We start from the raw sequence: 11633 nt of genomic DNA, 5'->3' as shown, positions 1-11633 counted from the left end.
GTGTTACAACTCTATAACTAAAAATACAAACAAACAAAGAAAATGAAAGGTGTTTGAAACAAAAGAAAAGAATATTACAACTCTAAACAAAAGTTACAAGTAAATAGAAAATGAAAATAAGAAGAAAAGAAATAGAGAAAAATACAAGAACAAAACAATAGTAAACTCTCACTTACACAACCTAAGTGAAGAGGGTTGGGGATCACCAACTTGAACAAGGTTTAAAACCTTTGTCCAAAAGCTTATTTCCCCCTAACTCAAGCACTAAGGGATCTCTAACAGATTTTTGGAAATGCTTTCTGGAATAATCAAGCCTCAAGGTGTATTTTCCAGCCAAGTGCTTTGTGGATGGAAAATGGTGTGTCTTATAAGTGAGCATTAGGCTCCTATTTATAGAGTTTGAGATACTCCTTAAATTTCAAATTCCACCAACCCCCATGGATGTTAACAATGTTTAATTGGATGTTTATGGAATTAAAATGGAGATTTGGGATTTATTTGGGATGTTAGAACCGTTCAATTTGGAAAAAACTGAAAATTCACATAGGCTGTCAGCCTCACTGGCCGCGGCCAGAATCATCAGTGGCCGCGGCCCCTGGCCGCGGCTATGGAATACACTATTGTGGTAGCTGAAATGGCAGATTCTCCGGCCACATTACAATACCTCGCTCCTTACACAGGAGCAGCTCTTGCTGAATATTTTATGTACCGTGAACAACACACTTCAATCATTTATGACGATCCCTCCAAACAAGCACAGGCTTATCGCCAAATGTCTCTTTTATTACGAAGACCACTGGGCTGCGAAGCTTATCCCAGAGATTTTTTTTATTTGCATTCACGCCTTTTGGAAAGAGCTGCTAAATCAAGTTCTAGTTTAGGCGAAGGAAGTATGACTGTTTTACCAATAGTTGAGACCCAATCGGGAGATGTTTCAGCTTATATTCCTACTAATGTAATTTCGATTACAAATGGACAAATATTCTTATCCACTGATCTGTTCAATTCTGGAATCCGCCCTGCTATTAATGTAGGCATTTCGGTTTCCAGAGTACGATCCGCGGCTCAAATTAAAGCCATGAAACAGGTAGCTGGCAAATTAAAATTAGAATTGGCACAATTCGCAGAATTAGAAGCCTTTGCACAATTTGCCTCTGATCTCGATAAAGCTACTCTGAATCAATTGGCAAGAGGTCAATGATTACGTGAATTACTCAAACAATCTCAATCGGCCCCCCTTGCGGTGGAAGTACAGATAATCACTATTTATACCGGAACGAACGGTTATATTGATTCATTAGAAATTGGACAGGTAATGAAATTTCTACTTGAGTTACGGAATTATTTAAAAATGAATAAACCTCAATTCCAAGAAATCATATCTTTTACCAAGACATTTACTGAAGAAGCAGAAGCCCTTTTGAAATAAGCTATTCAAGAACAGATGGAGTATTTTCTCCTTCAAGAACAAGTCTAAATAAATTGATCTTTTTAAATCTGTAAATTTGTATATATTAAGTAAGAAGTGTATATAAGAAGCGGATCTTTTATATAAGCCATTCAAAACATCTTTCTTGATATAGAAATATCAAATAGAAAATACATATGGAAATAAATTGCGTCCAATAGGATTTGAACCTATACTAAAGGTTTAGAAGACCTCTGTCCTATCCATTAGACAATGGACGCTTTTCATTTCAATTTTATTTTTTATTTTTAATATTCATAAAAAATGAATATAGGATAGGGCCGGGAGTTGGGTATTCAATTTGCATTTTAATAATGCAAATGAATTACATTAATTATATTCAAATTATTAAATAAGATTATTTTCTAAATTTTCGAATAATAGTATTTATTATACTTTAATTTGAATTTTTTTATTCAAATGAAAAAATTCAATATTATTTCAATTGAATTTAATATTTTGTTTTAAAATAGAAAGAATTTTCTAATATAAAAATAGAGAGATTGTTAGGAATATTGAATAGAGATAAGAAATCAAGTAAGCACAAGCGAGTAGTGGGAATCGAACCCGCATTGTTAGCTTGGAAGGCTAGGGGTTATAGTCAATGTTGATTCATTAGTTTTACTTTAACGTCTCTAATTCAAAACCGAACGTGAAACTTTGATTTCATTCGGCTCCTTTATGGAATATGGATAAATTTCTGAATTGAAGATATGAATGAAATTAAAAAAATTCAACCTATAACATCTATGTCAGCTTTTCTGTATGAATGCATTCAAAACGACCTCCTTTCTAGAAGATCCTTATAGAAAAGAAGGGGATTCTAACACTTTTTCTAGTTACTTTGTTCTCTATTTCTATTTTAAAGAATCCTTAGGAAAAGCGTTTTGTTTCTCCCGAGCTAAAAAAAATTTCGATGTCTCTAGTAAACCAAAGTCATTGTTTAATAGCTATTTTGCTTCAATTTTCCCTATAACAAAAAAAAAATGGAAGATTTAGTTACGGTTAGAAATAAACTTTCTATCTTTATCCATGGATTCCTTACTCATACTCATTCAATTGGAAGTATTGATCCAATTTTTTAAAATTATGTTTCATAATTCCACAATCCAATTTTTCAATTTGTAATTGACTCTTGGATACAAATCATGAGAATGTATATTTTTCCTCGAATTTTTCATTAAGAGGAAAAGGGTTAAATCCTTTTTACGAGATAAAGTTTTTGATCAGAATGGAATATTCATCAAACCGAGGGACCCCTTAACTATATAAGGGGTTAATAGAACGAATCACACTTTTACTACTAAACTATACCCGCTACAATCCCATTATTGTATATAAAGGGACTTTTTGTCGAACAAGCAACTCAGGCGTAATCAAAAGATAGGATCAAAAAAGAATCATGAAAATTAGAGCGGTACCGAGAGGACTTAATGAGATTAGGAAACGCGGACTCATTTAAATAACTAAAAACCAAGTCTTTTGCTAGCGGTTTTTGACGGATATGTATATGACTTGACAAAACTATTTAAGTCGTAACATAAAAATGCATTGTTCAAGAATTTATGGTTCTTTATTTTTTCTTAATTTTTTATTATTATAAAAATTTTAATAAAAAAAGAAATATAATCAAAACAATATAATAAAAAAGGTGCCGGTGTATTATAAAGTAAATCAAAGCAACTCAAAATCGTGTTTAAAAACAAAAAATAAAACTAAGAAATGACATTTTGATTATATATCAAATGAATCAAAACAGTCTTTCTTATGATTGTTTTAATATTTAATATAATAATAAGCATTTGTGTTTTCAAATTTAATTTTTAAAAAATAATTAAAATTTGATTTGTTTTTGTTGGAATAAAAGAGGCCCGGCCCAGCTAGGTATTGACCAGGCCAAGCCGTGGAAAGAATAAGGTTTCTTTGGAAAAAATCAAAGAAAAGAGGTATTTTTTTGTATTTTATTTCTTAATTCTTATTTTTATATTGTTGTTTTTTATATAGTTATATTTCTATATTGAAAAAAAATAAGAATAATTACTATGTTCCATAAGCCAAAACAAAATAAGGCTTGAAAAAAACCCTTCTTATTATGTATATATTTTTTTTTCAATTGGGGGAGAGATGGCTAAGTGGACGAAAGCGTCGGATTGCTAATCCGTTGCATGAATTTTTCGTACCGAGGGTTCGAATCCCTCTCTTTCCGTTTTCATCAATAACTTTGTATTTCCTTTCAAATTTTTCGCGAGTTCCTTTTTTTAGTTATTTTCTATAGTTATAGTTAAAAATGGGAAATAGCTAAAATCCTACTAAGAACTTTTTAAAATCAAGCAAAAAAAACAAAAAAACCCTCTTTATTTTTTATTCTTCACGTCCAGGATTACATCTCGGATCATTAGATAGGAATCCAAAGATGAATAGAGAGACAAAGAATATTACTACCGTGTAAACAAATAGTTTTAGAGTAAGCATTAAACAATCTCCAAGATTCTTTTTTTTAGGAAAAAAGAGAATAGATTCTCTATTTGTATTTTATACCGCATACCCTACTTTTTTCTATTTTTATTTTGATACCAATTAAGACTAGAAATAGAAAAGAATTTTTAAAAAAGTTTTTTAAAATACTTTTTAATACAAAGTGGAGTTTTTGTTCATTACCAAAAATTTTCTTTCATACCCACAATTAGACATTGTGGAAGACTTCAAGAGGTCTTGCAATGGAAAAAGACCAGAATAAGGAAGTGAAATGGGGTGTTCCCGATTTCTTACAGCTATACCAGTCTGATCTTATCATATCTATAATTTTTTTATTTTCAAATAAACGATGAATTTGTCTAGCACAGTATTAAAAATCTTAGCGAAAACTTACAGCGACTTGCCAAACAAAAGCTAATAGAAAAAATAGAAGAGGGATTACTAGCATAAAATCCACGATTGGATTTAAAAAAGCGTAAGCCTCGGGCAATTTGGCGATGAAAAACTACCTGAAGAAAGGATAGAATTAAGACAGATACAGATCAAACTAAATATTTTAAGCATAACAAACATTTTATTCTTGAGGGTAATTGTATTTATTTTGATTGAGTTATTAATAAGGCGAGTTATTGATATAAGGCAATCTGAATAAAAAGAAATTAAATTAGCTATACCAAAAAACCTTCTTTGATTTGAACTTGCCCAATCAAAACCCCTTCAATTCTCAAATTAAAAGTGAATCGAATAAATCATACTTTCATACAATATCTTAATTGAATTAGATGTAATGATCAATAAATTCATCAGCTTAATCCAATATCTACATATAGAAAAATTCTATCAATAATTTTTTTTATATTTAGGCTGGAGTTGACGAACAATCAAGATCACTATTAGTTTTTATTAGTGTCAAATAGAAATGGAGCGTGGCCAAGTGGTAAGGCAACGGGTTTTGGTCCCGCTATTCGGAGGTTCAAATCCTTCCATCCCAGAGCATATTCGTCTGCATACCCAACCCATTATGTGATGATATTATTACATACTTAAACCATACTTAAGTCATATTATATCTTATATTTAGTATTCTATTTTTTTATCTATATTAAAGTTACTTGACAATGCAGACTAAAAAATAACTAATTTTCTTCTTTAAAAAAAATTTCTTTTTTTTAAAGAAGAAATTTTTTTTTTTAGTTTCTTTTTTTTAACTATTTAAATTAAATTTAAAATAAAATAGTTTTAAATATGTGTATTTGGAGTGAAATTGAATTCTTGCTGAAACTTACTTCTTTATAAACTATATTTCATACAGAAAGAAAAAAAAAAGTATAGATTACTAAGTACTAACTGAACCAATGATTATTCATGATTCTATAATGGAATTAATTACATACTAGTTTCAAACTAAAGGAATGTTATGGTAAAACTTCGTTTAAAACGATGTGGTAGAAAGCAACGTGCGACTTGAAGGACACGATCTGCTGTGGATTCTTACATCCACCAGTTCCTATTATATCGGAATGAAAGTGCTCTTGACTCGACATCATTTGTTCTGTTCCACTAGAACCGGGGGTTGTGATGTAAACCATATCATCCATGATGGAGCTCGAGCAGAACGTATTGATTCATTTCTCGAAGGCAAGAATCTAAGGTTAGAATCAATTAATAAATTGAGACAACTTTGTAAGTAAATTTTCGATAGAGAAATTGAAAGAGTCCAATTCAATCAAGTTTCAAATTCAAAAGTAAAGAATTGGTAAAACTCTTTCGATCAAATCAAAAGTGTATTACACAGGAATCAACCATTCATATGATTCTTTGATAGAAAGAAATCCCTCAAAATGGTATGTTGCTGCTATTTTGAAATGATTCAAGATCACCGAAGTAATGTCTAAGCCCAACGATTCAAGGCAAAGATAAAGGATCCCAGAACAAGGAAATACCATTTCAATTGTCTCAACAACTAGAACTCGATTTAAATGAAGAATTAAAATGGATTTGAAAGGAGACAGACAAAAGGAGGATTAGAGACCACTTAATAAATGAAATAAAATGTTTAAAGGATTTCCTTTGCGAGTTATACAACTTGAGTTATGAGAGTTCAAATTACAAATACGAATAATTTTTTTGTTGGAGAAAGAATAATAAACAAGTATTTAAATATAAATAAAGACAGTTCTGGGTCTAATTGATTTGATGATTTTCTGGATATATTTGACATTTGAATTCTCTACATAAACATAACTTGAATTTTCTTGAGTCGTACGAGGAGAAAACTTCGTATACGTTTCTCGAGGGGGGGGGGGGGGTATTTTTTATCTACATCTATCCCAATGACCCATTTATCGAATCGTTGCAATTGATGTTCGATCACGAAGAGAAGGGAGAGCTCTTCGGAAAGTGGGGTTTTATGATCTGAAACTTATTTAAATGTTCATGTTATTCTATATTTCCTTGAAAAAGGCGCTCAGCCTACATGAACTGTTCATGATATTTCAAAGAAGGATGGGGTTTTTATGGAACTTCGCCTTAATCACCAATCAAAATTCAATTAATCAAATATATAATATATATATATAAAGTTTGGATTAGAATCTTTTCTTTTCTCTGCTATTTTTATTTTTTCTCTTTTTCAATTTTTAATTTATATCATATTTAATTTACTATAAGAGATATAGAATAAGAGATAGAGATATAGAATAAAAAAAATTAAATGTCGTCTTTTATAACAATAAAAATATATTTTTTTGGTTTTATTGATGGAATAGATAGAATAAATATCAAGAGAATAAACAATTTTGTCTTCCATTTTTTATACTATTGTGATATCAATGGGTGTTTTTCATAGAAATTATATGAACAAATAAAAAGCAAAGCATTCACTTTTTTTACTTTGACTTATATCTTTTACTTATTTTATATTGATTGATATTAATTGAATAAACCTAGGTTTTTCTACTACTTCTTTCATTTATTCGTCCGTTTACACCCTTTTCTTTTGTCTCTGTGTTGATTATCTATCCAGTGCCAATCCAAGATAAATCTTTTTTTTGTTGCCATTTCTCCATTAGATTCTTTTCTCAACACTGAAATTCATCATTCATATTGACAACAGTCTATCAAATAAATATAATCCGATCATGAAGAATGGATAAATGAATCTATTTATCTCTGTCCCATAGATTTTATTTCATTCAAAAAACAAAAAATAAAGGGTTGATTGAATTTGCTGTAATACAAGAAGTTTTTTTGGTTTTGATTAAAATGATCAAAATAGAATAATGGATAACATAAGAGACAAGAGTTGGTCTACAAATATCTTTATTTTCATTAGATCTGTTCATTTTTATTATGTGCATAATTGATTATAAAAAATTTTATTTTTGTTTTGCTTTTTTAAAAATGAAATGTTTTGATTGCATCGTGTAATTCAATCTCTTTATTAGGATTCCGATTATATCTATACATTCTAATTATTTTAGTTCGGGTTGCTAACTCAATGGTAGAGTACTCGGCTTTTAAGTGCGACTAGCATTTTTTACACATTTGTATGAAGCAACAGATTCATCTATACCATTGATATAGTTTGTAAGACCCCGACTGATCCTGAAAGGAATGAATGGAAAAAGCAGCATGTCGTATCAATAGAGAATTCTGAGAATCTTTCATTCTTACATTCTTACCTTCATTCTTACCATAATATTCCCCAAACTTTCTTTAAATTGTTTGAATGAGAACAAATAAAAAAAAAGAAATGAAAACAAAAGTGAAAATGGAGTTGAGTAAATAAATGGATAGAGCCCTACTAGAGGTTCCAATTATAGGGAAACAAAAAGTAACGAGCTCCTGTTCTTAATTTTTGAACGATTACCCGATCTAATTAGACGTTAAAAATATATTAGTGATTGATGCGGGAAAGGCCTTTCCCATGAGTGGATTATCTATTTTTTTATGAGTCCTAACTATTAGCTATCTCCATTATGTGGTGGAGATAAATGTGTAGAAGAAGGCAGTATATTGATAAAGTGAGATTTTTTTTTCAAAATCAAAAGAGCGATTGGATTGCAAAAATAAAGGATTTCTAACCATCTTGTTATCCTAAAATGAACCTAAATCGATTAGGTGAAAAAAGAGAGGATAGAGAGTCCCTTGATGAGTTTTACCTTTTTTCCGAGGTATATATTTTTTCTTATTATAATACCTTGTTTGGACTGTATCGTACTATGTATCATTTGATAACCCAATAAATCCCCTATCCTATTTTCAGTTCAAATCGAATTTAAAATGGAAGAATTTCAAGGATATTTAGAACTAGATAGATCTTGGCAACATGACCTCCTATACCTACTTATCTTTCGGGAGTATATTTATACATTTGTTCTTGATCATGGTTTAAATAGAAATAGATCAAATTTGTTGGAAAATGTAGGTTATGACAATAAATCTAGTTTACTAATTGTAAAAAGTTTAATTTCTCGAATGTATCAACAGAATCATTTGATTATTTCCGCTAATGATTCGAACCAAAATCCAGTTTTTGGGTACAACAAGAATTTATCAGAGGGATTTGCAGTCGTTGTGGAAATTCCATTTTCCCTACGATTAGTATCTTCTTTAAAGGGGACAGAAGTCATAATATATTATAATTTACAATCAATTCATTCAACATTTCCTTTTTTCGAGGACAAATTCCCCCATTTAAATTATGTATCAGATGTACTAATACCCTACCCCATTCATCTGGAAATCTTAGTTCAAACCCTTCGTCACTGGGTAAAATATGTCTCATCTTTGCATTTATTACGACTTTTTCTTCACGAGTATTATAGTTGGAATAGATTTCGTATTCCAAATAAATCTATTTCTATTTTTTCAAAAAGTAATCTAAGATTCTTTTTGTTCCTGTATAATTCTCATGTTTGTGAATATGAATCCATCTTACTTTTTCTTCGTAACCAATCTTCTCATTTATGATTAACATCCTCTGGGGGATTTTTTGAGCGAATGTATTTCTATGGAAAAATAAAACATCCCGTAGAAGAAGTCTTTGCTGATGATTTTCCGACTAGCCTATGGTTCTTCCAGGATCTCGTGATACATTATGTTAGATATCAAGGAAAATCAATTCTGGCATCAAAGGATATGCCTCTTTTGATGAATAAATGGAAATATTATCTTGTTCATTTATGGCAATGTCATTTTTATGTATGGTCTCAAGTAGGAAGTATTTATATAAGCCAATTATCCAAGCATGCTTTCGGCTTTTTGGGCTATCTTTCAAGTATGCGAATAAATCTTTCAATAGTACAGAGTCAAATGCTAGAAAATTCATTTCTAATGGATAATGCTATGAAGAAGATCGATACATTAATTACAATAAGTCCTATGATTGGATCGTTGGCTAAAATGAAATTTTGTAACGTAGTAGGGCAGCCCCTTAGTAAGTCGACTTGGGCCGATTTATCAGATTTTGATATTACGATCGATTTGCGCGTATATGCAGAAATCTTTTTCATTATTACAGTGGATCTTCCAAAAAAAAGAGTTTGTATCGAGTAAAATATATACTTCGACTTTCCTGTGTTAAAACTTTGGCTCGTAAACACAAAAGTACTGTACGCACTTTTTTAAAAAGATTAGGTTCAGAATTATTGGATGAATTCTTTACGGAGGAAAAAGAGGTGATTTCTTTGATTTTTCCAAGAACTTATTCCACTTTGCGGAGGTTATATAAAGGGTGAATTTGGTATTTGGATATTTTTTGCATCAACGATCTGATCAATCATGAATGATTGGTTATTCAACCGTGGAAATTGAAATTATCCTTAAATGATGAAGGAAGAGATAGCAAAAATGCAATTTTTTGCTATTATGAAATGTTTATGCAGTAAGGGTTGATCAACTGAGTATTCAAAGTCCTGTCTAGGGAAGGATCTGAATTTTAGATGTATACATAGGGAAAGCCGTGTGCAATGAAAAATGCAAGCACGGCTTGGGGAGAGATTTTTAATTAGATATCTAGATATATTATATATTATATATTATATATTTTTTATTTTCTAAAAATAATCTACTCCATCCGACTAGTTCCGGGTTCGAGTCCCGGACAACCCATTATACTTAATAATACTTAATATTTTGAAATCCTATGTCTATAAATCAAATCTGAACTTGTTAACTCATTTCATTTATTCAACCAAAAAAATGGATAAATAGAGATAGATAAGATAAATAAGGGTCTAGATATATTTGTGGATGTTGATACTGGTTGACATGCGTATATAAGTCATGTTATACTATTGAATAACAAGCCCTCAATTCTCTATCTCTATTTATAGAGAATTCATGTGCTTGGGAGTCCCTGATGATTAATGATTAAATAAACCAAGATTTTACCATGACTGCAATTTTAGAGAGACGCGAAAGCGAAAGCCTATGGGGTCATTTCTGTAACTGGATAACCAGCACCGAAAACCATCTTTACATTGGACGGTTTGGTGTTTTGATGATCCCTACCTTATTGACAGCAACTTCTGTATTTATTATCGCTTTCATTGCTGCCCCTTCAATAGATATTGATGGTATTCGTGAACCAGTTTCTGGATCTCTACTTTACGGAAACAATATTATTTCTGGTGCCATTATTCCTACTTCTGCAGCTATAGGTTTGCACTTTTACCCAATATGGGAAGCGGCTTCTGTTGATGAATGGTTATACAATGGTGGTCCTTATGAGCTAATTGTTCTACACTTCTTACTTGGTGTAGATTGTTATATGGGTCGTGAGTGGGAACTTAGTTTCCGTCTGGGTATGCGTCCTTGGATTGCTGTTACATATTCAGCTCCTGTTGCAGCTGCTACTGCTGTTTTCTTGATCTACCCAATTGGTCAAGGAAGCTTTTCTGATGGTATGCCTTTAGGAATCTCTGGTACTTTCAATTTCATGATTGTATTCCAAGCTGAGCACAACATCCTTATGCACCCATTTCACATGTTAGGTGTAGTTGGTGTATTCGGCGGTTCCCTATTCAGTGCTATGCATGGTTCCTTGGTAACCTCTAGTTTGATCAGGGAAACCACAGAAAATGAATTTGCTAATGAAGGTTACAGATTCGGTCAAGAGGAAGAAACCTATAATATTGTAGCCGCTCATGGTTATTTTGGCCGATTGATCTTCCAATATGCTAGTTTCAACAACTCTCGTTCTTTACACTTCTTCTTAGCTGCTTGGCCTGTAGTAGGTATTTGGTTTACCGCTTTAGGTATTAGCACTATGGCTTTCAACTTAAATGGTTTCAATTTCAACCAATCTGTAGTTGATAGTCAAGGTCGTGTAATTAATACTTGGGCTGATATCATTAACCGTGCTAATCTTGGTATGGAAGTTATGCATGAACGTAATGCTCACAACTTCCCTCTAGACCTAGCTGCTGTAGAAGTTCCATCTACAAATGGATAAAACTTCGGTATTAGTCTATATGAGTTATTGAAAAGAAATCTAAAGGAGCAATACTAAACTTCTATCAAGAAGTTTGGTATTGATCCTTTAGATTTCTTTTTTAGTATTTTTTTAGTTACATAAGTTTTTTTCTTTCCTTCAATATATTACTATATTCATTTCTATCGGTCTGTCCTTCTCTTTTTTATTATTTCAATTTTAAATAAAAGATAAAGGTTTTAATTTCTTTTA

The 11633-nt window shown here is 31.2% G+C and overlaps 2 protein-coding genes across 2 annotated transcripts; both read left to right on the top strand.

The window, feature by feature from the left end:
* Positions 1-607: 607 nt before the first annotated feature.
* On the top strand, positions 608-1781 carry LOC133825235 (ATP synthase subunit alpha, chloroplastic-like). The gene has a single exon (XM_062258207.1). The coding sequence runs from the start codon at positions 608-610 to the stop codon at positions 1199-1201; it is 594 nt and encodes a 197-aa protein (XP_062114191.1). The 3' UTR covers positions 1202-1781.
* An 8457-nt stretch (positions 1782-10238) lies between these two features.
* LOC133823290 (photosystem II protein D1-like) lies at positions 10239-11503 on the top strand. The gene has a single exon (XM_062255957.1). The coding sequence runs from the start codon at positions 10341-10343 to the stop codon at positions 11400-11402; it is 1062 nt and encodes a 353-aa protein (XP_062111941.1). The 5' UTR covers positions 10239-10340; the 3' UTR covers positions 11403-11503.
* Positions 11504-11633: the final 130 nt, after the last annotated feature.

Source organism: Humulus lupulus, chromosome 3 (assembly GCF_963169125.1).
Source record: "Humulus lupulus chromosome 3, drHumLupu1.1, whole genome shotgun sequence".
Taxonomy (NCBI): domain Eukaryota; kingdom Viridiplantae; phylum Streptophyta; class Magnoliopsida; order Rosales; family Cannabaceae; genus Humulus; species Humulus lupulus.
This window is presented reverse-complemented; position numbering and strand designations above follow the sequence as displayed.